Below are 27,805 nucleotides of genomic sequence, written 5' to 3'. Positions count from 1 at the left end.
TAGGAATCAACCCTAGTTTACTGGGGGGTCAGTTTACACTATTAAGTAGCTTGAACCTATGGAGGTCAGAGAAGAGTCCAAGTTTCCTTGTTATGATATCGGAAGAGGTCCACATTCCTGGCATAGTTATTTTTCTGGCTACAACTTAACTAGGGCACTTCCTTCTGGACTTCAGGACCTATAATTATCTAAACTGTACACAACCTTTGGTGCAGGATAAGGAAAGTTCTGTGCTTGTTCTGTACCATCACAGAAGCTTTTTAGAAATGATCTCAGCTCTCGTCTCCTCCATGGTTTGGCAGCCATCCAAACTGCCAGAGGAGTCATTTTGCTGTAGCCGTGACCACTGTTGACTTTAGCTCCCGTATCACTTTAAAGCTGGATTATCCTACCTTGGCTCTGGAGAAGAAATAAAAAGATGGATTTACCTCTTTTCCCAAACATGAGTTTCTTGGTGCTATGACCTTAATATTGCAGCTATTTCTAGGAACATACTCCTAAGTGCAGCTGTCTGAATTTTAGAAGTCTGACAAACTGAATTTGGCTTGGAAAAGTAGCCAGCACCTAGTCTAAATACTGCATCCTCTTTAGAAAATGCCAGTTACGAGGAAAGGCATCTACTTTTGAGTCTGGAAAAGGTAAGCTAGGTTTCAATAGCCCTTGGACCTGTGGATTACCTTCGTTAGTTGTGGGAGTGGGCCCTGGCAAAGTCGACATCTGGTTGTTAAAGTCAGAGTTACACCTCAATTGTAAAGGCCCAAGTAAGGGATCTTTGCTTGGAGACCCTAAGGTGAGGAGCATTCTCTCTCAGGAAAGGACAACGCCAAAGCCACTGCCTGGAAACTTCCACCCAGGTCTCTCCTAGATCACTTTATTTGCAAGAATGAAATTGAGAGAAAAGCAGAAAAGGGCCAGTAAAGATAAAATTAATTTATTTGCCCTCAACAGCTCCGTGGGCTCCACTGGAGCCCCAAAGTCCTAGCATGCCCTGCAGCAGTGGGCTGGGGAGTCCAGTTCTCCGGAGTGCCTGCTCCCTTGTCTAGAACTGCCTTGAGCTGGGTCCCGCCTGACCCCATCATCCCGCTTCCACATGCAAGAGGTGCCCAGGTCCACCTGCAACAAACCTGGGCCTGCCTCGGGCAGCAAGGACAAGGCCCTGTGGGTGGCTGCAGCCTGATCGCTGTGGACTTGGGTGGGTAGGTGAGCGGGAGGGCAGAAGGTGGGTCAATGTGGTTCAGTGCAGAGAGCTGCTGTTCTGTTCTTCAAAGGCCATCTTGCCCAGGAGCTGGCTGTCCAACTCCACCCCACTCACAGGGAGCTGGAAGAAGTTCATTTCAGCTGCTAAGGCTGCCATGGCAGAAGGGTCCTGGCCAAACTGAGCTCGCAACATCATGTCCATTTTCTCCAGCCTCCTCTTGAGCCGCTTCGCCTCCCGCTCCCGGATGAGCCGGGCCTGCCGCTTCTCCGGGGTTTCGTTGGCCCTCTTGAGCCTCATGGCCTCCCGATCCCGCTGCAACCGGCGAGCGCGCTGCTCATCTGTCTCCTGCATGCGCTGCAAGCGCTTGGCCTCGCGGTCCCTCATGCGCCTTACCTCCCGCTCCTCGGGGGTCTCATTGTCCCGCCGGCTCTTCTTGGCCGTGCGCTCTCGTTCCAGCCGCTGCAGCCGTACTTCCAAAGGCTCGTTTTGTCGACGGAGGGCCCACTTGCGTACGCTGGGGGTCTGAGCTTCCAGTAGCTTCCGGTAGGCAGCACAGTTGTTGCATACAAGCAGAATTCCAGCCGGGTACACTGGAGGACTAAAGGCAATGTCCTTCCCCTCAGCACTGGAGGGGCCCTCACTGTGGGCTGGGGGTAGGGATTCCATATTAAGTACTTCAGGAAGTTTCTCGCTGGAAAGCAAAAATTTCTGATGGTTAGTGTCACCTTATAGCAAGGCTCAGATATCCACCCAGTCCTGACTGACTTGTCCTACCAGGCCAGTTGCTCCAAGATCACCACTAGGGGTCAGTTTGAGTGCTTGGGAGACGTCCGCCCCCCACCCCCACCCCCCACCTTCTTCTTCTTTGGGCTAGGGTGTCTACCAAGTCTTAAAGCCCACCTGGAGTTAAGAGACTGAGCTAACGGCCACAACAAGCCACTAGAAATCAGATGGGCCCTTACAACGTGCAGTTTTCATTCAAGCCGGAATGATGGTCTTTGGTAGGAGCTGTGCAGGGCAGTCCTGCTGTGGCAGGAGGCTCCTCCTTGAGGTAGAGGCTGCCTTCAGGGGAGGTATATTCCACTGGCTCAACCAGCTCCCCTGGCCAACTCTGCAACTAGGACTACGTACGACACAATTCACACAGTTCCTCTCCCGGGGATCCTCTCAGCACCCTTTAACTTTCCCCACGCTTTATTACGAATGTTCTTGGACTTCCCCACATCTCTTTCTAGATGAAAATATTATTCTGATAGGGGAAAGAAATGGGAATTCATTTCCTTTTGGGGATATCTAATGGAACAGACACATTTCCTGGCCTCATTGTTTGTATGAGGTTGGTCCAAAAGTAATTAGTTTAAAAGGTTAAAAATAATTGCAAAAACAGCAATTACTTTTGCACCAACCTAATATTTCCAAAGAGTCAAGAATCAGTAGCCTTTGCATTAACCTATCTCTAGCCTTTACTTCGACCTAGGAAAGCAGAACCCCCCATACCCAGAGGGTTAGGTACCCGGCTAACCTGTTAAATGTGGCATGGCTGGTGAAACGGGCTCCACACACAGCACAGTTAGACCTCTGGTCCTCTGAGTGGATGAGGAGGTGGCGACCCAGTGACCCTGGGGAGCTAAGGGCCCTGCCACAGACAGGACACATGTAGCTCTTGGCGCTCACCACTGCAGCAGTGTGCTGTAAAACAGAGTCTTCATCCGTCAACTCCTGCCACCTCCAAGACAATCTACACTCACTTAGAACAACTTTCTGGGAAACTTCCCCTTTCCTTAGTCTCAGAACAAGGGACTTGCAACTATTCTCCCCATTTAGCGCCTAGAAAATTAAAAGTCTCTTCTATTACAGGCCGTCAGAAGGGCCAGGCCATTCAGACCACTGCTCACATGTCATAACTTTGAGTTCTGATGACATTCTGGGACACGTGGCTGAACTGAGGAACAATGGGGCTCCAGAGCCAGGGCCATCTTCACAGCCTGAGAAGAATTCACACTTGGGATAATTTCTCTGACTGCTCGCTCACTCTGTGCAGGTCTAAGTGCAGGCGGAGGGAGCGACAAAGGCCAGTCTAGAAGCTGGCTAGGAAGACTGGTATCTGTAAGGGATTTAAGTGTCCTGCCTTCCCCTCAATCTTTTAAAAACAGTCTTCTCCTATCTTTATGGTATGGTAAAACCCAGGTTGCCACGTGTGCTGATACCTTTTCAATATAGCTCATAAGACAGATGCTCTGCGACTGGATCAGGGAAAAAAAGAACACAAAAGTTTGTCTTATTCTGACCCCCTTCTTTATACTAACTTTTTCCAGTATTTCTGAAACATTTCTGTTAACTCATTTTTGTTTCTTTAAAACAGAGCCCTCATTATTAACAGGTGTCAGTTTTTATTCCACTATTTAAAATATGCATTAAATAATTTTTTAAAAATGATAATTTTCATAGTATGTCTGCCTGGGAACCCCAGAACTTAATTTACCCAACATAGCCCACTTATTCTCCAAAATGTTCTAAGGATTGGAGTGGAGTCAATGAGAGCAACAACCCAAAGTTCCTCTGGGAGCTGCAGACAAAGGCTAAGCAAGCTGCTGGCGCTCGTGTTCCAGAGCCCGCACCTCCCCACGCCATACCTGGTACACGTGAGCAATCAGCTGCTCCCGACTCCCACAGTCTAGTTGGCAGAGGGGACACTGGCAGAGTCCAAGTAAGGGGTCCGAATTCAAATTCTCTGGGATCTGCAATTCAGTAAGTGGGCAATTAATTAAGACTGCTGACCAGTCTCTTCCCTGTCCCTACTACTTTTAACAGGGTATCCTATTATAAGGAACACAATCTGATATCACATATTATTCTTAGGTTTCCATACAGACCAAAGGAAAAACTAATGGTGAAAGGGAATTAAATTTGCACCCATGTACATTTTCTCCACGGCTTCCTGCAATGAGGACAAAGGATTGCCACAGAGAGAGCATGTCTATTTTTTACCCCTAAAGTAAACTGTAGAGAGGATTAGCTTTCCCCTGCCCGCTTCTTGCAGGAATCTTCAGGAAACAATTTAATGAGAAGATGGCACCTCAGGTAATACTTTGACTTAAATTTGCAAGCATATTCAAGAGTACACCTGAGGAAGTCAACCAATAGTTTTGCAAAGGTAGACATTCTGTCTGGAAAGAAATGGGAGTTTTAGGAAAGAGAGCTGTACATGGGTATAGTGATATGTGGGTGGAAAAGGACAGCTGAGTGTGATGAGACTTGTGTGTCTGAGGTTTGGGTAACTGGTGCTATTATATGTGGATGAGAGGCATCAGGGCCAAGTAGAAGGGTAAGGATGTTCCCGGACTCAGGAGCCATTTGTCACTTGCCTCATGCTCTACCACTTCGTTCCCACCAATGGGCTGTTCTGCATTTTCTAACTCTTTTTCCACTTTGACCACTCCTCCATCTTCCTCTGATGTGTGGGAAGAGACTTCATCTTGTGTGGTCTCCTCTTCATCACCCTCACTGTCACCTGAAACACACAAACTGGTCAGTTGTTCTAATTTTTGCATAAATACATCTTGAGTTGCTTTCCACCCTAGACTTTGCAGCCATAATGGAAAACATTTTCAGATCTTCCATAACAGTTTCCATAACAATTTGTATCAGTGCTTAGTTGGGTACAAATCACAGTAAGTGGAAGCCAGATATAGCTGTTGTTTATATACACTATAGAGAAAATGTGAGGCAAAACTGCATTGGAAAATGGTTATTGGGCCCTGTACATTATCATAAAAATAATAACTTCTTACACATAGTTCTCAAGTATCTCACACTTCAAATCACACCTCCCATATACCTCACACCATGCTCATTCCCACAGCATACCACCTCTGACTTACCAAGCCTGCTCACTGATTTCATTAACTCCTTTTCTCCATCAGCCCCTGCACCATTTCTCCATGGTATCACATACTGTTCTGTTCTGAGCCCCACTAATCTGTTCTCTCCCAACAAACCCCACTTAAAGGGCACACTTAAAGAGACACCAATAAGTTTTTCTTTCCTCTAATCAATAAAATAGGCTGTAGTCAATTAGGTGAAAATGATGTCACTTTATAGGGAAAGGGCTGTTCAGTACAATGGAAAAATTAGCACATCAGCCAACCTCCAGTAGTTTGCAGTGGCATTTGACTCACTGCGTACTTATTATTCTGCTAGTAACTTAGCATTTTAGCTAAATTAGTCCATTGTTTCTGTTGGTTCTTTGGATTATCTGATGGATGACTGAATGCATTAAGTAGAGGGAACAAGTCATTCCTTACTTTAGGATGAAATATAATTTATTGTGACGAAAGTAAGAATTCAGTGTTTTAGGGGGCAGGATGTGGCTGTGGGGAGGTCTGCCTGTGACTGGGGGATCTGCAGGGTTTGTGTAAACTGATTTTCTACCCTATTAGTTATAAAATGGTGTGGGGGGGAAATGATTAAAAAAGAAAGAAATTAACCCACGGTAACAAAGGTAGTTCTTTTCTAAAAGAAAAATAAAGTGCTAGTACCTTGAAGATCACAGTAGGAAGCCAAGCCTAGGGAAGTTGTCAGACTCCAACCCCATCCCAACCGCACCTGGACCCTTGGGCCTGACTGTAAGCCACACAGAAATACAGGGTAGAGTTCCACCCATCCTTCCTGCATCAGCACTGAGACTCAGCTTGCCAGCTAACGGTGCTTCTTGTCTTCTCTCTACAATCCCTTCCATAATTTCTAAATCCACCAGTATCTGGGCAAAACTGATTACATTCCCCTTCTTCCTAAGAAAATCTAAGCAAATTATCTGCTAGTAGTTAGCTGTGTCTCTGGTAGATACTCCACTTGGTTCGTGTACTGGATTTGATATGGTATATATGACTTATCTCACAGCCCAACGCTTTAGTTTGAATCCCTCTCAGTAATGAAGGATTGGCACAGATTAGATCTGGAATACTTGTAAGATTAGTCTAAGACAACATTATATCAAACTCATTTTTATAATCTATAAAAAAATCCAAATATATCTCTCTACTAGAAAGATTAAAAACAATAAATAAGTGTGGGGGCGGTCGGTTGGCTCAGTTGGTTAGAGCGCAATGCTCTTAACACCAGTGTCACTGATTCGATTCCCACATGGGCCAGTGAGCTGCGCCTTCCACAACTAGACTGAAAACGACTTGACTTGGAGCTGATGGGTTCTGGAAAAAAACACACTGTTCCCCAATATTCCCCAATAAAAAAATTTTAAAAAGTAAATAAATTAGTTTGCCACCTAGAGGAATGATGTATCTTTTCCAGAATGGAAACTTATTTGACTTTTTACAGATATTGTCATTCCTATCTGTTACTCAAACCGGTGACTCCAAGTTTTATAGAAATATTTGGGTTCATATTTCTCTACCTGAGCAATTAACTGGTAAATTATTGTTTTTGTTGCTAAATTATTAGTTTGAGGGAAAACTGAAGTTCTTAGAAGGTTGCAGAACTCTCCTTCTTCCTCAACCCCAAATGTAGAGAAGAATCTGAAATGCCACCCTGAATTAACACTAATAATAACCAATATCAGATGCATGAGATTAATAAAGTGTGGAAATCATCCTAAAAAATACTATATCTCAAAGTGTATTTATTCAGACAGGTCATGGAACAGATGACCACAAGGCTCAGCTGGTTACCCGCCATTGTCTTTCCCATCTCCTAACCACAGGGATCTACTTAGGACGTGGTGTGGGAAGGAAAGACCTCGATGTTAGCATTTTATATGATGTATAATCTCACTAGTATGCAAATCCTCTTGTATGACATTAAAACTAGGCCCTTCTCTCTCTCTTTCTCTCTCTCTCTCCCTCTCCCCCCCCTTCTCTCTCTTTTTCGCTCTCTCTCGCTCTCTCTCTTTCTCTCTCTTTGCATGGATTTCTTTGGAAAAAAAAAAAAATGCTAAAAAAAAAAAAAAAAAAAAAACTAGGCCCTTGAGCAAAAGTTTCATTAATGCCACTCTTCCATTTTATTAGTTATGAATAAATAGATCCAGGGGAACAGATGTTTTTTCTTTCATTTGACCTAACCCCGGGGCTGCTTGGGCACTAATTATTCTTATGCCCCTATCTATCACAATCAGAAACATATCTGTGTATGGCACTGTGCCAAGTACTGCAGTCCCTGAGTTAAAAACAAACAAAACTCAAAATGCCAAACCTGTTCTCTGGATAAGCACATGCCCATACACCTTAGAACACCTCTGGGAAGGAACACTGAAGACCCACACCTCTCCTCCTTCATGTCTTCCTCCCAACCCCATGCACAATCCCCAGAGCACACACACTCTGACAATTCTTCTCCCATTGCCCTGAGTCATTACCAGAAGGTGCAGAACTCACTGCTACTGGAGTCCTGATCTCTTAGTTGTTGGATAGCTTGTCGCTGACTGCCAAGGTCTCCAGGAAAATCAGTTTTCATCATCGCCTGGCGGGCTTGCTCTTCTAGCCCAGCAAATACTTGATCCCCTGGTGGTCAAAAGGAAAAATAGTCAGGCCACCAGCTGGGCAGCACATCCCTAGGCAAGTGGGTTGGAAAGTCAGACCTTCAAAGGTAGGAGTCAGGCAGGTACCGTGTAGTGGAGTCATTCATCTCTAAGTCAGCTTGTTGCCAACAACAGTTTCTGGGTACAGCTACTCTTCCTGGGAAATAAGCCAGCTGCTCTAGAAAGCATCATTTGCTTCCCTTAAATCCTCCTTGACTCCTTTTCGAAAGGTGATCAAATGCTACTGTACAAATTTAGCTTCAGAATCTCAATTCCATTTACAACCTTCCATCAGGATTGGGGAGGTAGAGGTAAGAAGAGGCAAAGGGGTAGGATGAAGATAGGGCAACAAATATGGGCACAATCTTTGAATCTTAAGGTTCTAGCATTATGCCCTGACTCAGTGTCTATCTCTGATTACAAACAAGTGCTTCAAATAATCCAGCTAAGTAACAGTATCTAATCCCATCTTTCATCCACTCTCCTTTTAAGACATGTTCTGGAAGTTCTTCCTTGACTCCCTTTCTAATGTCTATCAGGATTAGCCGTGAGAAAATCAACAACTAGTTGAATAATGGATTCAAAGGAGAACAGATAAAATATGAACTCATTTCTGCTGAGGAACAAACTTCTTGAAACATGCCATCTAATGTGCAACAAATATCTCATCTGGTATTGGTCTAATGATCCAATATGGTCTATGTTTTTTTTTTTTTTTTTTTTAGTATGGAGTATCAAAAAGCCCTGGACCCCTCGATTATGCATTTACTTCTGATGAACTCTGCCTAGGATCTGTGTGGTTACTGAAGAGTTAACATTTAAAGGCTCTTTTATTTCCAAGAGGCCAGGCATAAGGAGAAAAGAGAATTGGGTTTCTCCAGGTTTCCATGATCTCAGTCAGAGTGGAAACTACAGTCCCCATTCTCCAGCCACCAAGAGAGAATAATAAAAAGCCCTAGTGAAATGTTTGACAATAGACCAATAGCGCTTTCTTACTGCAGAGAGAAAGGGAAGTAAACAGGCTCAGGTTCCAAGGCAGGAAACAATGATGTAGGAGAAATGAACTGGTCAGTTGACCGGCACTAGTCTTCAGGCAATGAAAGAACGGATGTGAAGTAGGCTTCATGTGAAAGGCTGTACGTTCAGCAAATATTCATTGAGCATTTACTATATGCTAAGTGCTGAACACTAATAATAGCTAGTATTTGGCACTTTCTAGTTCCAGACTCTTATGTTAAGTACTTTGTAGTTGTTACCTTACCTTAATTCTTTGCAAAATTCTATGTGGTAGGTATTACTACTCAAATTTTACAAGGTCTATAGTGGAAGTAAATATTCAAACCCAGGTCTGCCCAACTCTTATATCCATATTTTTAAACTGCTTTCCAGTAGAGATGTAAGCAGAAGGTTAAGTGGTTCATCAGAGTGGTTTTACTGAAAACAAACGCTGTCTCTGTGAAAAGAATGGCTCTGATCCTAGTGTTACTATTATCTTCAAATCATTAAGAAAATGATAAACACAATCCAAATATCAAAATAATCTTCCCAGGGCCAGTATATAACCAAAGGAAGCATCATTTTGATGGTCCCAATACTATGTGATGTTACCATGCCCAGGGTTAGAGTGACTAGTATTATAGCTATCTGACTAGTATTATCAGTATCTGACTGATACTGTGAGTGGGAATAGACGTGGTTAGTGTTCAAATATACTTCCAGACACAGCGCCCTCCAACTAAAGGAAAAATAAGCTGCTTTAAGTCCATTTTTATAATACTCAAGATGATACCCTGGATACACATTACTAGTAGGGAAAGCAAAAAGTGAATTCTGTGTTATAGTATCTCCTTTCTTTGCAGAAGTAAAATATTTAATTTCTCCATGTTGGTTTCACGGTAACAAGACCATGACCAACTGGAATAGTTACTGAATTCTTCTGAGTAGCTGCATGTTTTTGGACCTGGTGGCTGTGGGCAGATATGGCACTAAGGAAAACAAGTTATATACCAGCATGTAGTTAATACCGGTCAGATCATTCTCATCAGTGATACTGCTCATCTCTAAAGAAACGTGGCCAGAAATCTGCTAGGTTTATAGAATACTAAGAACATACACTTCCCCCCACTTCATAATAGGAACTCACTATTGGATTAGTAAAAGGGCATCTAAAAAGATACGTACTTTTCAATATTAGCTAGTAATTCAGTTTAGTCTCCATCAACTGGAGCTCAAAATTTATTTTTGTCTATTGATTAAACAGAGAAGGGTCTGTTCCATACAACTTCCCTATCTAGAACTTTTGCTCACCTAGGCAATCTCACCTAGGACAGTTGGGATATATTAATTCTGTCATTCCTTTTTGGCAGTTTAGAGAGAAAAGCTGTGCTCTTATATTTTATTCTATTCCTGATTTGAGAAAAAGGCTAAGGTAAACTGTATTCCTCAGGGCTATTCCTATTTTAAACAACCAAAGCAAACTATATAAAAACCATTAAAAAAAAAAAAAGTCTGATTTTGGCAGATCTCATAGGACAAGATATGTGAATGACCTTCCGATAGTCATTATTTACCTAATCCCTAAAATCTGGCTGTCCGAAATTATCCTTTCATAAGAGGGTAGTAATACTTGCTAAAAGTATGTCACATTAACGTAAACATAATGTGATCCACAGAGATACTAGTGATTAGGAAGTGTTATACAATTGCCTGCTTGTATAATGTAGAATTATTATTTCCTTCTACCTTGAGACTGTTGGAGTAGGTTAAAAATATCCTCTGGTCTCTAGATATAAATGTAGGGCAACCATCTTATTTAACATGGGTATTTATTTGTCTATTAATAGTTGAGAACGAATCATCTAAGCATCATAGTAGAAAGCAAGGTGCTACATCTCCTTACTCTCTTATGAAATCAAAATACTGTTTGACTTGGCTAAGGTTTTTCAGACCAGAGAAAAACAAGGCCATGCAAGCAAGTTTGTAGAACAGATGAGAAGCCTGAGATGAAAGTTATTAGAATGGCAAAGATTTTACAATTCTCTTTCTTGAGTCCTTAGTGCAGTTAAATAAATGCAATTTATGGCTGACTGAAATAAAGTGTAGCAGCTGAAACATATTCTAACAGAGCACATGTCAAATTAAAAAAAAAAAAAGAAGAGAGTGAGGGGCTTAGGATTCCATTTCTAGTTGACAGTCTCTGTAAAGTGCTATCACATTTGGGAACATAACCATTTACCTCACAAGGACGCTGACAGAATGAATGAAGATAAAGCAAGTTGTACTTTTTAGAAGAAAAGGGACTTTAAAGGCTTTTTTTCCTACTTCTCTGTAAAAGCTGAAAGCTTTTAATTGAAGTTGAAAGTTTTTAATCTCGTATGTGCTCTGCAATCTGAAAACAAAAACTCTTAAGAAAAAAGTTTTCCTTTTCTTAGTGGTTAGCTTGATGTAAACATACCAAATGAGTGTGAAAGGCACTCTATTTTCAACCTCTCTAGAAAGAGCTGACAAAAACTTGTACTCAAAACGGATGAGTTGAAGCAATAGGGTGGGAAGAAGGTCTAACAGATTTCAGCCCATCGGCAGTTTCTCTGTGACTAACAATTCTGGGCTTTTATTCCAAAAGCTCTCGTCAAGTCTATTAATGAACTGGATAAAACACAAGAGTCTGCCTGGATATTTCTGGGGAAAGGAGAGATCATGACGGTAATTTAGATACAGAGACAGTCCTGAGGAAAGCCAAGTAAATGTCAGAATAGCCTGCCCATTGGCTTCTAAAGTGGATAGAATGAATGCTGCCAGGCTACCGCAGTGGGATTCTTAATATATTCTTTTAGGCAGGCTTTGAGCTTCATGCCACACAATCTTCTTCTTCCCAGAAGGCAGATCTAATGGAGCTCAGCCATTATTCTGCTCAAGTGCCGACTGGCTTTGATATTTAAGCAAAGCTTCTGCAGACTTTCCTGCCTCCCAGACCTTGAGTCCATTCCATTTACTTTAAATAGATGAGCAGCATTAAATTCAATACATTTGACTGGTTCCATTTCACTGCAAGAGGATAGGAGACTCAAGTGGTGAGAAGACTGAAATTACCTATTTCTACTTTCCATTATTGTCACGGGCAATGAGAAAACCTTTCAAAAGAGGCAGGATCAGCTTCAGTCCCCAAACAGTAAATAAATAGAAGGTCCTCAGAGACCAGCAAAGCTCAGTGTCTTTTCTTCTTTGGTCAAGCTTAGTCCATCACCTGAGAAGCCTTCCCAGTTCCCTGCCCAAATGCATCACTGAAAACAGCCCCTCCCTGGGGGTCTGCTTACGAGCTGCAGCTGAACATTTCTATTCACAGCTCTCTGCATGGTCACCACCACAGGAGCTGCAAAGTCCCACCTACTCCACCACAACACAATGTTCACTTGCTCTGGGAATTGCATTTCTGCAGTTGTGGATGTGTGATGTTCTCCCCTCTCCGTGGCCTATTTGTCCATCTGTTTTCCAACTCTAATGCCAGCTCATCCTGGGTTTGACTGACTGTAGTGGGAGGAAATGCAGCTGATGCATATATGATATGTGGACACAGGCATAAGCCACACAAGCTTTTTCTGGCCCCCCTGGCCTTACCACAATCACGCCATCATCTCCCCAGTTACTTTCCTCAAATCTAACCAGTCTCTTTGGACAGGTGGCTTTTATAGGCAAACGCCCAACTCCTATGACTGCCTTATTTGTGAACTCATTATCTCTACTAAGAGTACCTTTTGTGCTCTGCCTTCTTGGGGTCACATCTGTGTTTATCAGTCAGTACTCACCTTCGACCAGAGAGAAGACAATCCTCCTAAACCGTTGTGTTAGATTGTGCTAGAGATACTTCATTTTCTCTCTCTTGACAAGCATTACATTCAGGCCCACTAAATTTTACTGTTTTTGCAGGAATTTCTAAATCCTTCCTAAACCACTCACCTTTATATTAAACAGACTTCCACATCCACCTATTCCAGAATACACTCCTAGAAGCATCCAACTTGTTCTGTCTTATAAAATTGTTCCAGGACTCAAAGAATTAATTGTATGTGGAGGTTTGCTACCCTCACCCCATTATCTTGTTAAGTCCTCTTAATTCCTCTGTTCCTACTGTTTTCTCTCCTATTCTTGAAATTAGCCAATAAGATAAGGTACATAGTACCTGGCAGGTAGTATGTTTTTAATAAATTTTAGTCCTCTTATCTTAACTCCTGTCTAATCTCTCCTTGCAAATGTAGGATTTTTTTCCCTTTAAAAAAATCTCTCCTATGTTACCTCTGAATTCTCTTCAAATGTTGCTGTACTTTATTTAGTCAGTCTTCCATAATAATAGGGAGCTATTTGTCTCTTTTGTAAATACTTGGGTAAGATGCTTATCTCCCCAGATCATGGGAACCAGTTAGTTATCTCAAATCTACATAGACATAGTTCTGATAATTTAATAAGGTACTTTAAGGTACTTGAACACCCTCTCTGAGCAGTGCTAGAAGTACAGAGAGTGAGAGCAGGAAATAGGTATATATGAGATATGGTCTCTGCCCTCTAGAAGTTTACAATCCAAGTACTGAAATAAAACATACATACAAAACTGTAGAGAAATAACAACGCAATAGTACATACCTGGTCTTCCTGTTACCAGTCTCTCCCCTTTGTGATCCATCCTTCACAATGCCATATAGTCCCAAAACACTGCCTTCTAAATGTCACTCCACTCTCCCTGGTTAAAAACCTTCAGTAACTCCTTCCAGTCTACACAATGAAGTTTGAACTTGTCCTGGCCTTCAAGCCTCTACAATATAGAGTCAAATACTTCCAACCTCATGTCTCTGACTTCTGGACAAATGACAGTTCTGCTTCATCCCAAGTCTCCTTGTCCCCTGAACATATCATAAGTATTCCCCCTTGTGTCTTTGCTCACATAGTTTTCCCTATCTGATTTTATATTTTCCTTTTTTAAAAAAAAAATCCAGTTTCTACCTTCTAGGACCCAGTTCAAATTCATGGTCCAGGGCCTATCCCATCAAGCATTCCCTTGTTACCTCAGTCCATGGACCTCTCTCCCTCCCCTTAACTTCTGTAGTACACACCGTCTGTAGCATCCCTATTTGGCACTTAGTATATACTGTGTGTGTGTGTGTGTGTGTATCTGTGGCTACATTACAGTCTTATATATCCTTATATTGTTTTACAGCCCAGGCATCTAACATATGGCTTTGCACGGAGTAGATATCCTATAAATGTTTGTTAATATAAGGATGAACTAAATACACTTACTCGTAAAGACAGGTTTCGACCACCTTCTTCAGCAACCAGACACACTTTAAATCCATCACGTTCAACACTTTTAACCCTTTTTTCTTCACAAATTAGTGTGAGCCTCTCACCTAAATTCAGATTACTTTTCCATTCCAACCCTCAATGTTCCCAGATTCCAGAAGACAAAGCCCCAATACTCACAGTGAACTTTATTTGGATTTGTCTGTTTCCGACGGGACATGTTTCCCTGATTCAGGAGCTCTGGCCTTTCCCAGTTTCACGACTGGATATGTTACTACCTCCTTGCAGGGTGCTGACCTATAATAAAAAGGATATTGGTAGCACATGTCATTTTGCTCAGATATTACACAAAATTAACATTTAAAGACTTTTAAAAATAGTTCTTAAGTATATAAAACCAGTTATAAATAATTGAACTAATTAAAGAAATTAATAAACCTCTAGCACAATATAAAAGGTCCCAAGAAGTTTAAGAAGGGACTCCTTTAGAGGATTTAGAGAATTTCACTCTAAATCTATCTGCTGAATCCAGAGTACTGTTAAGCAATCATGATCAAGGTCACAAGATAGAAAAGGAAGCAAACAACTCAGGCAACCAGAGTTAGTAGTACAGCGGGCTCAAAGGGATAACCCCAGTGAATTATAAAAGGAAGCAAAGGAAGCTAAACAGGGTGGCAGCTCACATGCCTGCGGGAAGTCAAACCCAGCAATCTGCACCAATGGGGAGCCCCAGATGTTTTTCAAGAAGTTAAGTTATCTCACCAGGAGGTGACAAAGGCATCACATCCCTATGAGAAAGGAAACGTCTCCAAAACTTTTAAGCATCTGTAAATGAAACCACAGGAAATACAGGGCACTAAAGCAAATCAGACTTCCAGTGTTGAAGATGGGCTCTCACCAGAAGAGCCTGATGCCATCCACATTGTTGAGTACTAATTCAGCACTCCAGTGTGAAACACCAACCTGGCCCTGCTCACAGGCTCTGCAGTGGTGGTCAAAGTTAATAACTTTAGTGCCTCTTCTCAGTCCAGCCTCTATGTCACAAAGGTATCAGTGGGAGAAACAAAGAGAAAAGCTCCCCAAATGAGAAGTGCTGCAGAGACATGCACCTGCTTCCCTGAAATAGGAGGGAAGAGATACTTAAGCCTGGAGGTTTCTGATTAGTTATAAGACAGTCTTTCCCAGCAGTAAGTGTTGTTAGAGAGTCTGAAATGAATTAGTATTGGAAGCTGTGACATTTTCTTTGAAAGATAAGAGTGAATAAACAGATACAAACTAAAAAGAGACGGATTCTTTTTCCTACCAAAGACAAGAGGGATCTAGTCACCCTCTTAAGTTTTCTTTCAGTTCCTGCCTTCCCAAATTGTACTCACACTGAATAAGCAAATATAAAATTGTAGTTTATTGCTTTAAGAGACATGAGAGGCTACTACTAGCTATACTTTGCAATTCAGTTAGTGAAGACTCACCTCCTGTTATGCCAACTAACTCCTCTATGTAGCTAGAAAGGAACTCAGACCTGTAATCAGATCCTGCCTCCCCTTACCAAAAGAAGAAAGAAACCGCAAATGGCAAAGACAGGCCTCCACAGGAAGTGGCAAAGGAAGCAGCTTTCAGGCAGTCTTCTATCATATCTGCATATCAAACACAGTTCTTTTTCAGACCTTTAATTAAAAAAAAAAAAAAATCTCCAAATATACATAAAAATCAATTTTAACTATTTGGAGGGAAGTATGCTGAGCATTAATGCTAATGGTGTGTGTTCTCTATTCTAAGTTTTATTTATGTAGATCATTTCTTTCTAATCAAGTAGTTATTTTATTAATGGAAGCAGTGAATGAATAGTCCACTTTGGATAATAGACACTTTTCCTGTAAGTCTGTGGAATCACAAAGTAGGAAGCTGAATGAAATGCAGGTTATCTTTCATTTTTTCTAAAATTTGCAGAGCTACACCTCTCTATTGTATAAGGAAAATACGAAATCTTAACTAATCTTTCAATTTTCTCCCCATCAAGCTCAGAAATTCAAACTGTGAGATAAAGGTAATAAAGATCCTTCTGAAGGAAAGCCAAATAATTTGAGACAGGCTCTATTCAAATCATCTTGGTGAGGCAACAGTTCTATACTAACAGCTCTATACTACAAGTCGGAAACAGATGAGTATCTGCATATTTAAATCAGCACTGTCCACTACATCTCATAATCCTCCTAGTGGCCAAATGGGGCACTGACCAGATGGTACCCAATGGGACTTCACACCTGAAGGATTAAGGAGAAAATAAGCAAATACACTCCCTCCCTCAAAAAAAGAAAGCCTGGGGTGGCCCGTTAGCTCAGTTGGTTAGAGCCTGGTGCTGGTAGCACCAAGGTTGCTGGTTCGATCCCCGCATGGGCCACTGTGAGCTGCGCCCTCCTTAAAAAAAAAAAAAAGCAAGCCTGTGGGGTCGTGGACTCTCGAAAACAAATAAGAAAAATAAGAAAATAAATAAGTAAATAAATAAATAAATGGCACTGGAAGTACATTCTTGACCACACACAAGATCTCAGGGGTTAGACAACTGTTTGGTAAGCATTACAAGCTAATAAAATCCATAGACATATTGCCTGAAAGATTACTCATTCAGTTTTACTATGAACACTGCCTTAGTTCCCAAGCCTGAATTTGAAACCAACACAATAATGTAAACGGATAGCTGCCTGAACATCACCATCTGGAAGAAAACCGCGATGGAAAGAAAGGTAAATGTTGAGATTCGGGTCTACAAGGGATTCTATTTTAAAGGGAAGGCAGCTTTGTCTGTCTTTAGAATGAGGTTAAGAGTCCTTGGGAGGGGGGCCAACGTCTCCCCTTAACACTGTCCCTGCTCTCCCACAGGTGTTGGGTTGCAGCTTCCAGCACACACCACAGACTTTAAGCAAGGAAAAAACTGGTGAAATCCAAGCTTTAAGAAAAGAGGGTGCACTCCCACCTCCAGCTCTCGTGCGGTTCCCACGGAGCAAAGTAAACTCGCCTGAATCCCAGTGATTTGTATCTGCCAAAAAGGAGAGGACAAGAAAGCTGGTCACGTAGTCGCCTCGCTGTTCACCCTGTTCCCACTTCTCTTTGGTCTGGAGTGTGTGTATAATCAGCCGAGATGGTCCCTCTGGCTTCTTCAAGCATGAGCTCAGGTAGATTCCCGGGAATTATCACAGACGAGAGCCAGGGGTCTTCCGAGGCGGCTCAGACAAACCCTCAGACAACACAGTCTTCTCCGAAATCTAAATTTAGAAGCCTTTCTGCGAGACGGCGACGCCGGACTGATACCCGGGTCTGCACTCCCACGCCCATCCTCCCCCTCCCCCAGCTCCTCCCCAGCCTGTCAGACGCCGGGGCCGTCCTGGCTGTTCTTGGCCAACCCGACCTGGGCCCACGCGGGGAGGACGGCTGCGCGGACACCCCTACCGTGGCAGAGGGACTGAAAGAGGAACAGCCGGCAGGGAGCCAGCCGGGTCCGGCCTCGTCTCGGGGACGCGGGGCAGGGGGTGGGTCGGAGCTTGGGCTGCCCCCGCCCCCCCAGGCCAGAACGAGCACCTACCCCCCTCCCCAGACACAGACAGACAAAAGGACCGACAGCCGGCGACCCGGAGGGAGGTGAGGAGCCCCTGCATCCTCAGCCTGGCCCCGGAGGGAAGGAGTCGGGAGTCTTTTTACCCCGCGCCTCGGCGCTCCGCCGCGCTCCGGGTCCCTGGGCCCCGCCTCCGGACAGACGGACCGCCGGACAATGGGCCCCCGGCCGCAGCTTGGGTCGGCCAGGCCGGGGCTCTCCGGGACTGGCCCCCGGCAGGCGGAGGGCGGCTGCGGGCCGAGCTGCTGGCGGGGAGCCGAAGGGCAGAGCTGCAGACGGACAAAGCCAACGGCAGACAGACAGACGGAGGGGGAAAAGATGGCGACGCGGGCGGCGGGTGCGCGCTGTTCGCGCACCCGCAGCGAGTGAGGCGCGTGCACGAGCCTCTCCTCTCTCCCTCCCTCCTTCTCCAGCCTGGTCCCCCTAGCCGCTCCCCAGGCGCGCGCTCGGTGTTGTGGGAGGGGCTTGAGGGGAGAGGGGTCCCGGGAGGCGGGACTTAAGGGAGCATCCAATCCCAGACGTTCGAAAGGGGACTCGCCTTCATCCAGCGCCCCACGGACCACCCAGCCTCCCACTCTCCTTGGTCTTTCTCTAGCGTTGTCAGCCCCTCAGCTCCTCTAACTCCTCCTGGACCTGTAAACTCCACCCTCACTGTCAGCCCTGATCCTGGTTTCCTACCCCACCTTCGAGTTCAGCCACAAAACCCACATCCCCCAACCACAGCTCCACCGCATGCTCCCCTCTCCTTAGTCCGACCTGACTTAGTCTCACCCTCCGCCAACCGAAACCCTCTTCCCTTCGTTGCCCCACACTTCACATTTCTTCGACTCCCAAAGCATTTAATGTGACCGAGACCTAGGGACCACGAACGTTTGTAGGGGGGCTAGATTCAGGTCTGAACCTCGGAGAAGAAAAATCTTTAGTTTTCTGTTTCTTTAGATATTTAAGTAAGTCTCCAACATGATTCTCAACCAATAAAATAACTAGCTGTAGACCTACCATAGAAGCATAGGATTAATTTAGAGCAGGGTAACTTGTGGCACTATTGCTACTTAAGGTGCATTTGGGGCAATTGACAGTGGTTAGACTCACTTCCTAATTAAACCTCCTTCCCCGTCATCGTCTCTTCTAGTTCCGAACTACTTTGCTTCTTATTCTTTCTTCTTGTAGAAGGCCTAAGCCTACCTCTGACATAGCTTACTTGGAGAAGAAGGGAATACGGTGTTAAGAAGATGGAATCTGGTACTAAAAGATCTGGTACTAAAAGCTTTGAGTCCTACCCAGCTCTGTCACTGATGAGCCTAGTGACTTTGAGCAAGTCACTTCCCTATTCTGAACCTCTGCTTCCTAAAATGGATAATAATATAATAATTCCTAGTCTCTACTCTCATAAGATTGTGTTAAATTAAGTAAAATGAACATATGAAAGCATTATGCAAATATTCTTTACTTGCATATTACTGACCCCACAAAGGCAGAGCTAATGAGGATGGTGACCCTTGCTTATAAAGCAACAAGTCCTGGTATTTGCCTAAAGTGCTCTTGAAAAATGTCCTTCCCATAAATCTCCAATGAGATCATATCACTGTCTGCATCTTGTGTTTGATGTGAGAGAATGGCTGTATTGAAGGATCTTGGTCCTTCACAATTCTATGGTAAATAGCTCATTCATTCATTCATTCATTGTAGCAGGAATATTTAGGTACGAATTATTATTCTTTAACTTCAGTTAAGGAAACATTTTCATTTCATTTAAAATTTTAATTCCTAGGTAGCCAAAAATTGAATATTCTCATCCAACCAGAAAGTTTTTAGAAAGTTTCGTTTAAGAATGCAAACTGGAAAAAACATTGGCTTTTATACTTAACAGTAATTCTTTTTCTTTTCCTACATCATCCCTGAAGTGGTCTCCCTAATAAGACAAGTATCCATCGGATACCCTACAAAATATTTACAACATTATTGATTATATTCCCCAAATTGACTTTTGTATTCCCGTGGCAATCTTGTGGTTACCGATTGTGCTTTCTCATCCCCTCACCTTCCCCCTTATCCCCACCCCCATCTAGCAAGCCTCAGTTTTTCCTCTATGTCTCTGAGACTTTAACAGTAATTCTTAATGAGTGTAGACTGAGGGATACAAATACTTCATTATGTCACTTTAAAGCTGGCACAGTTGACATTTTCAAAATGAAAGTTGCTAGCAGGTAAAGCATTAGGAGAAAGCCTCCAGTGAAATTTCTTGGCCCATCATTAAATTACTATGTAAAGTTGAGCAACTTGTTCCATCTCTGAGTGGCAAATAAAATGGGATCTTAATAATGCTATTCTTATAATCTTCCTGTGCCCTAGAAATGTCTCTGAGGTGTTGTGATTCAGGGTTATAATGAAATAAGGGAAAATTATAAAATAAGAAATTAGTTTATTTTTCCTCTGCTTTTACCTAAACTTGTTCTGTATCTAGATGCAGAGTAATTTATTATGGATTTTTTTCCAGCTTCATTTTTTATTTTCCCAATCCACTTACATAGTTATGCTATTATTTTGCGACTTCAACTGTATTAACTTTCCCTTTAAATATCTTCCTAATCTGTTTTATATTTATTGGCTCCTACAATGACTTTATTAAAGTTTTACATTACAGCAGTATTGGTGGGAGAATTTGAAGAACTTCATTAAAATTTTTATTTAAGATATAATTCACATACCATGAAATTCACCCCTTTAAAGTGTGCTATTCAGTGGTTTTTAGTATATTTGCTAGGTTGTGCACATCACCAGTATCTAATTTCAAAATGTTTTCATCACCCCAAAAAGAAACCCCACCCCCATTAGCAGTCACACCCCATTTTTCCTCCCCTGACCCCCTGGCTACCACTAAACTACTTTCTGTTTCTATGGATTTGCCTGTTTTGGACATCTCACATAAATGGAATCATCCAGTATGAGGCCTTTTGTGTCTGGTTCCTTTCACTTAACAATGTTTTTAAGGATCATCCATGTTTTAGTATGTGTCAGTATTTAATTCCTTTTTTATGGCCAAATAGTAGTATTGCATTGTATAAATATGCAGTACCACATTTTACTTCCATTCATAAGTTGATGGATATTTGTATTGTTTCCACTTTTTGGCTATTCTGAATAATGTTGCTGTGAACATTTGTGTACAATTTTTGTGTGAATACATTCTCAATTCTCTCAGGTACATAACTAGGAGTGGAATTGTTGGGCCACATAGTAACTCTATGTTTAACTTTTTAAGCAACTGCCAAACTGTTTCCCAAAGTGCCTGCATCATTTTATATTCCTATCAGCAATATACGAGGGGTCCAATTTCTCCACATCCTGGACTACACCTGTTATTGTCTGTCTTCTTCATCATAGCCATGGTAGTGGATATGAAGTGATATCTCATTGTGGTTTTGATTTGCATTTCTGTAATGACTATGGACGTTGAATATCTGCTCATGTGCTTTTTATTGACCAGTTAGAGAATGTCTATACAAATCTTCACCCATTTTAAAATTGGGTTGCCTTTTTATATTTTTGTAAGAGTTGTTGTTTTTTTAATATTCTGGATAGTAGACCCTATAGGATATGTTTGCAAAATTTTCCATTCTGTAGGCTGTCTTTCACTTTATTTATTTATTTTTTTTTCACTTTCTTGATAGGAGTCCTTTGAAGCACCAAAGTTTTTTATTTATATGAAATCCAATTTATGTTTTTTCTTTAGTTGCTTGTGATTTAGGACTCATTTCCTAGTCCACATTCATGAAGATTTACACCCGTTCTCTTCTAAGAGTTTTATAGTTTTAGTTCTGACCTGTAAATCTTTAATTTGTTTTGAGTTAATGTTTATAGAGATGTGAGGCAGTGAGATACAACCTTATTCTTTTGCATGTGGTTATCTAGTTTTCCCAGCACTGTTTGTTAAACAGTCTATTCTTTCCCCCATTGAATTGTCTTGTTCTTCTTGTTGAAAATCAATTGACCATATATGTATGGGGTTTATTTCTGGACTTCCAATTCAATTCCATTTACCTATATGTCTATCTTTATGCCAGTATCATAGTCTTGATCAGAGTCTCATATTTTAAGGAGATAGTTTAAACTTTTGAATTTATATTTAGAATCTAAAATTATAAATTTTCATTCCTTTGAATTCATTTAAGGAAATATTAAGTTTTCTAAGATGATTACAACGATGATCAGTGTCACGGAAACAATTTGCTTTGAGAACTCTTTTAATCTTATATATGAATCCAAATCAGAGTAATAACTGTGATTTAATGCATTTTTCTTTTCATTTTTTGATAAACTCAATATATATGAATTGAAGGTAAAACCAGGATGCAAATTATTATGTGTATGATGTCAAGTCTCAAGATCTGGGTTCAAGATTTGATCCTGGCACTTAAACTGTTGACCTTGGACTGGTCACTCTACAGCTCTAAGCTTCACTTCCCTTCTATAATAACTAACAATTATTTCTGACCTACAGCTGCTTCATAGGGATGTTGTGAGCCTCAGATTGAGGTAATGTGATTGTAAGTACCTTGCAAATTGCAAAATGCCACAGAGATAGTTAATATTTGTATACAGCCCTAATTAGTGATACCAATAAGTTCTCTGAAGTATCATTCCGTAAATACTCTAAAAATGTTCTTGATGTTTTTCCTAGGTCTTAGGTAGATGTCCAGAGTGGTTCCTATTTCATTTTATATTCTTTAGCCTAAAAGCTTTCTGAAACTTTTCCCTTCCTAAATATCAGTACTTAAAAATAAAAGGCAAGTTACTCTGTGCCCATCATCTTTCTTTTTTCTCTTACACAATGTGTAGTACTATAGTAAATATGTTAGGCTTCATGGGCAACATAGGGTTTTGTCACATATTCCCTTCTCTCCCCCTTTTTTTACAACCCACTAACAATGTAAAAACCACTCTTAGCTGGAGAGGCTGTACAAAAACAGGCCTGACTGATTTTGGCCTGCAGGTGTGTTACGGACTCTTATTCTGTTGGGTTCAAGCTCTACATCAGGTTTTAATTTCAGCCACTAGTTATAATCATTTACACAAAAAAGAGTTACTGGTTAACTAACCAAAGAAATGTTATGTGTTACTTTCCAAGCAGTAAAACAGGATTTTCAAGTGAAACAGGGTGAGTCAGTTTTTGTTTTTTGGATTATGTTTTGCATCTGAATAAAACTGGTCTGTTTAGCTAGGAACAGAGATAATATTTTGAATAACTGGCTGGTTGTGGTACAATTCATATTGATGTATTTATTATAGGATCTAAATAATTAGAAAGGGCAAGACACAGGTGATTGCTGAATCCAAGCCACTGTAGAGTAGGAAGCAACTTTTCTAAATGAATCATGTCATTTTTAGCAAGACATGGGTTTAATGGCACTTTTTCACTCATCTTCACTGTCATTGTTTGAACAAACTTGCAATAATGCCAAGGATTCCAAACATTATCTAAATACACTGTGCTACTGAGGGTATGGGGAAATAGAAATTCTCACACATTGGTGGTGGTGGTGTAAATTGATACTTCCTCTTTGAAGGGTAATTTGGAATTATCTGTTAACATTAAAAATATACCTACCCTTTGACCCAGTTCTTCTGCTTCTGGGAATTTACCCAATAAGTATAATACAATCCATGCAGGCAAATATCTAGTCATTGTAGCATTATTTATAGAGGCAAAATATTGGAAATAACCTAATGCTGATCAAAAGAGCAGTGCTTAAAAATTATGGTACACATATACTATGGAATATTATGCAGCTCTTTAAAAGAATGTGAATTATTGATAACTACTGATGTGGAACAATCTCTAAGACATATATCTTAAAGCAAGTTATAGTACTGTACAAATTATAGTATAATATGTATAATATGCTACTATGTGTTTAAAAAAAAGCATATGTATATGTATATATATTGTTTTATATGTGGGAAGAATGGTTTTATATTACTAGGAGAAGTTCGATAGCATTAAATGTTTTCTGTTAGACACTGTTCTAAGAGCTTTTCATAATTAACAAATTTGATCTTCATGACAACTTTATGAAGGTAGTTGATATTATTCCCATTTTACACGTAAGGAAACTAAGGCACAGAGATTAACTTGCTCAAAGGCACAAGAATCTGGTAACAATGGTTATTTATTTCTAGAGTGGGGGACTGAAAGATAGGGTCAGAAGAAGGAGACTTAGTATTCATTGTACATCTTTTTCAGCTGTGTGTGTGTGTGTGTGTGTGTGTGTGTGTTTTGCCATGTTTATGTATTACTTTAAAATTTTTATTTTTTAAAAATTATCTGTACCATAAGGGCAAAAGACTATCATGAGCATACCATTTACAGGATAGGGCTTTGAGAAGGAATCTGTTCCAGGCCTCCTACCTAACTTCCGGTGGTTAGCTGGCAATCTTTGGCGTTTCTTGGCTTGTAGATGCTTCACCCTGATATCTGCCTTCATCTTCACATGGTGTTCTCCCTGTGTGTGTGTCTGTCTACAAATTTTACCTCTCTAGAAAGACATAAATCATATTGGATTAGGGCCTACCCTGATAACCTCATTTTAATATGATCACCTCTATAAAGACCCTATTTCCAAATAAGGTCACATTCTGAGATACTGGGGGTTAGAACTTGAACATATGAATTTTTTGGGGGGATATGCAATTCAACCCATACATGGGTGTCAGATTTTTAATATATATACCCTCTGACCTAGCAACACCACTTACAGAAATCTGTCCTTAAGACATAATCTGAAAGTATGCACAGATATTCTTAGAAGGATATTCACTACAGCACTTTACAGAACATTACTGAAATCAACCTAAATATCAATAAGGTTTGGCTTAATAATGGCATACCTGCTTCCATTGTCAAAGATGATATGGATCTATATGTATTGACATAAAAAGATACGCAGAATATATAAAGTATAAAAAGTAGTTTTACTGAACAGAGTGCATATTATTATTCTATTAGTCTTAAATTTTAAATATACATATTAAAAAAACTTAAAATTGTGATATAGGTCACGTTTGACTTCTGCGATTACAGGAGGTGCTCAAAGTGGTTACCATCAGCGTAATTTTAATACAGTTTTTTTCCTTTCTTAAAATGTGTATACATATTTTTGGCACCCTCTGTATATATACATATATATATAAATTTGGAATAATATATTGCAAAAAATTAAGAATGGCATGGAAATTGTTATGTAGGCCTTTCATTTTATTATACCCTACATACATACATATTTTAAATTAGTAAAAACAATAAACATATTTCTACTCTGAAAAAACAAAATGTATTAAATCCAGTCCCTTTTATTCTGCTTTTAAATTAAATGTGGAATTGAATCAGAATGTACTTATTGCTGGGACATAGGCTTAGTCTGGTAGTTCCTGGAGGAAAACTACCATTTCCCTTGTAGATATGTAATAGTCTGGTACACACACACACACACACACACACACACAAACACACACACTTTCAGTTTTCTGAACTATTTGAAAGTAAGTTGCAGACACCATGATCTTTCACTTCTATAAAGTTCAGCATGCATATGCTAAGAATAAGGGCACTTTCCTACTGAATGAACTACATTGCAACTATTACACCTGTGAAAATTGACAATAATTTCATAATATCTACTATCCAGTACATATTCAAATTTCTCAAGTTGTTCCCCCAAATATCTACTTTTTTTCTAACCAGGATCCAATAGTTTCATGTATTTCACTTGGTACATCTCTTTAGTCTTTTAAAATCTAGTGCCAGTTTTCTTGTAGAGATTCCACATTTTGCATTTAAATGATTAGTGTATATACTGTTTGTTTAATCTTCCCACGACATAGCCTTAATTTAAAAATTCTATGAATTTTTTTTTATTGTGGTGAAATATACATAATATAAAAGTTACCATTTTAGCCATTTTTGTTTGTACAGTTCACTGGCATTAAGTATATTCACATTGTTGTGCAACCATCACCACCATCTATCTCCAGAATTTTTCATATTCCCCAACTGAAATTCTCTACCCATTAAACGATGGGTTTCATTATTTAAACACTCTCCTTCCTCTTAGTCCCTGGCAACCACCACTCTACTTTCTATCTATCTAAATTTTACTGCTCTAGGTATCTAAGTGGAATCATACAGTATGTCCTAATTATTATATTTATTTCACTTACCACAATGTCTTCAAGATTCATCCATGTTGTATATGTCAGAATTTCCTTCCTTTTTAAGGCAGAATAATATTCCATTGTATGTACATACCATATTTGTTTAGCCAGTCATCCATTGATGTACAGTTGGGTTGCTTACACCTTTTGATTATTGGCTATGGACATTTTAGAACATACTTAAAGGTAGAGAAAATAGTACAAAAATAACTGTCACCCAGTTCAACAATTATGCATTTCTTTAAAAATTTTAAAAGGACATTTTCTTGTAAGATCTCAATACTATTTTCATACTTAACAAACTTAACAATTATTTGGTCGAATGGTATAATCTAATACCTGGTGCATAATCGAATTTCCCCATTTGTCTCAAAAATGTCTTTTATAGTTGGGTTTGTTTAAATCTGTATCTAAACAAGGTCCACACACATTACATTTGGTTGCTGTGTGTCTAAGGCTCTGTAAATTCGAGCAGCCTGACCTTACTTTTTAAATTTTAAATGCCGCTATCCTGTTCTCATTGCATAAGACTTATGTACCCATGTACTGCAACTCCCCCCGCCCCCCCCGCCCCCGCCCCGCCAACACACACATTTTAAAGGAACCAAACATGGTGTATTTTCAGGTTCTGGAATGTGATTTCATTTAGAAATACTGCAAGTGTTACAAAGGCATAGTATTTCTAAAAACATATAAATCTCATATAGTAACTCTTATCTCCATCCTTGTTGCATGACCACATCACAATTTAGGGAACTACAAATTTGATCTCGGTAGATGCAGCCTCTACAGCAGGAGGCAGGCTTACCTCCCTCCAGAAGCCAAGAGCCGAGGAAGCCCCTTCCAACACTAAGCCAAGAGAATGGTTTTCAAGTTAAAAACAAATATAACTAAATGAAAAAGTTTCCTCTGAATACAGCGATCAGGTAAAATCCCAAAGAATGTGGTGTTAAGGTAACATATTACTGAATCAAATAATACAGACTGTAGAAATTCTGGTTGAAAGAGCAATCATACTTGATTTAAAAGTGGGGCAAGGGTACCAACCAGAGGGCATAGTAGATCGAGAGATGGTGGGCGACTAAGGGAGGCGAGTAAAGAGTCGGATAAACAGAGGTGAGTTGTCAGAGTAGGGTCGAAACCTGCTCGGCCACTCTCTTTCGCCTTCCCCCCAGGAAAGAAACCAAGACTCAGGCGGAAAGCCCCCAGGCCGAGTGGAGTCTGAGGGAGAAAAGGGAGCAAATCTCAGGGAGTAACTATAGATGTTTGAAAGGCTGCAGTGGAGCCGGTTTTTCCAGGGACTGGAACAATCCCGAACAAGGTACTGGGCGCGGAGCTGGGTCTCCTGCCAGCCTCTCTGCGCCCAGGGCGAGACCTGCGAAACCCAGGACGCGCCCCCACCAGGTGACTCACTGTGTGACGTGAATATCTCACCACCCGTGCTTCCGCCGCGGGAAATAGTCCCATGCCGGTCTGACTCCAAAGGGAGCGAAGCAAGAGAACCTCGAAGCTCTCGGGAAAAGGAATTCCGGGAGCGGCGGGCGCACAGCCAATCCTTGGGAAGAAGGGCATGGCTAGCTCGGCCCCGTGGATCCCTCCGCCTGCGTTTTCTGTGCTGAGGCCGAGGTAGCCGCCATTTTGGATGCTGGGCTTTGATTCTGAAGTCAGTTTCTGCGGTTTTCACGCTTGAATTCGGTCAGGTGAGTGTGGCATGATCAGCGTTACGGGTCTTTGCTTTCCTCCTCTCACTGCGCTCCGCATTTAGAATCCCCGTGGGGTTCAAACGCCCCAGGGGTGGCAGATGAAGAGAAGGAAGGATCCTGGACAGTGGTGTGGGGGGGGGAGGAGGTCCGTCCGGAGGGGCTGCGGCGCGGGAGTCCATCGAAGGCTGGGGCAGGACAGGGCGGCGGGCAGCTTGGAAACCGCTGGTCCGGGATTCCAGAAGCCGCCAAAACTTTCCTGCTGTCCT

At 41.3% G+C, this 27,805-nt stretch overlaps 2 protein-coding genes and 1 non-coding gene across 12 annotated transcripts in view; 2 read left to right on the top strand and 1 right to left on the bottom strand.

Annotated features, from left to right (window-relative positions):
- Positions 1-121: 121 nt before the first annotated feature.
- On the bottom strand, positions 122-27,399 carry ZNF821 (zinc finger protein 821). Of its 7 annotated transcripts, none has more exons than XM_033129078.1 (9): positions 27,271-27,399; positions 16,990-17,052; positions 15,565-15,652; positions 14,199-14,315; positions 7,585-7,710; positions 4,564-4,709; positions 3,832-3,936; positions 2,721-2,887; positions 122-1,889 (listed from the first exon to the last, which is right to left on the bottom strand). In XM_033129078.1, the coding sequence occupies exons 4-9, from the start codon at positions 14,236-14,238 to the stop codon at positions 1,235-1,237; spliced, it is 1,239 nt and encodes a 412-aa protein (XP_032984969.1). In that variant the 5' UTR covers positions 14,239-14,315; positions 15,565-15,652; positions 16,990-17,052; positions 27,271-27,399; the 3' UTR covers positions 122-1,234. The 7 variants fall into 7 exon arrangements, with proteins under 7 accessions (XP_032984969.1, XP_032984968.1, XP_032984966.1 ...); XM_033129077.1 differs by lacking the exon at positions 27,271-27,399 and adding an exon at positions 17,712-18,095 and having other exon boundaries at positions 15,565-15,682; XM_033129075.1 differs by lacking the exon at positions 27,271-27,399 and adding an exon at positions 17,712-18,095.
- On the top strand, positions 16,343-16,416 carry TRNAT-GGU (transfer RNA threonine (anticodon GGU)). Its single transcript has one exon. It is a non-coding gene; the product is annotated as a tRNA-Thr (tRNA).
- IST1 (IST1 factor associated with ESCRT-III) overlaps positions 27,399-27,805 on the top strand; it is a 31,751-nt gene continuing 31,344 nt past the window's right edge. For 3 of the 4 annotated variants that reach the window (XM_033129083.1, XM_033129082.1, XM_033129081.1), the window contains exon 1: positions 27,399-27,536. The gene's annotated coding sequence lies outside the window, so the exon portion shown is untranslated. The remainder of the gene's footprint in view (positions 27,537-27,805) is intronic. The other variant, XM_033129085.1, reaches the window with a different exon arrangement.

The sequence above is a fragment of the Rhinolophus ferrumequinum genome, chromosome 15 (assembly GCF_004115265.2).
Source record: "Rhinolophus ferrumequinum isolate MPI-CBG mRhiFer1 chromosome 15, mRhiFer1_v1.p, whole genome shotgun sequence".
NCBI classification, from domain to species: domain Eukaryota; kingdom Metazoa; phylum Chordata; class Mammalia; order Chiroptera; family Rhinolophidae; genus Rhinolophus; species Rhinolophus ferrumequinum.
The sequence above is the reverse complement of the archived record's forward strand: the minus strand, read 5'-3'. Positions and strand labels throughout refer to the sequence as shown.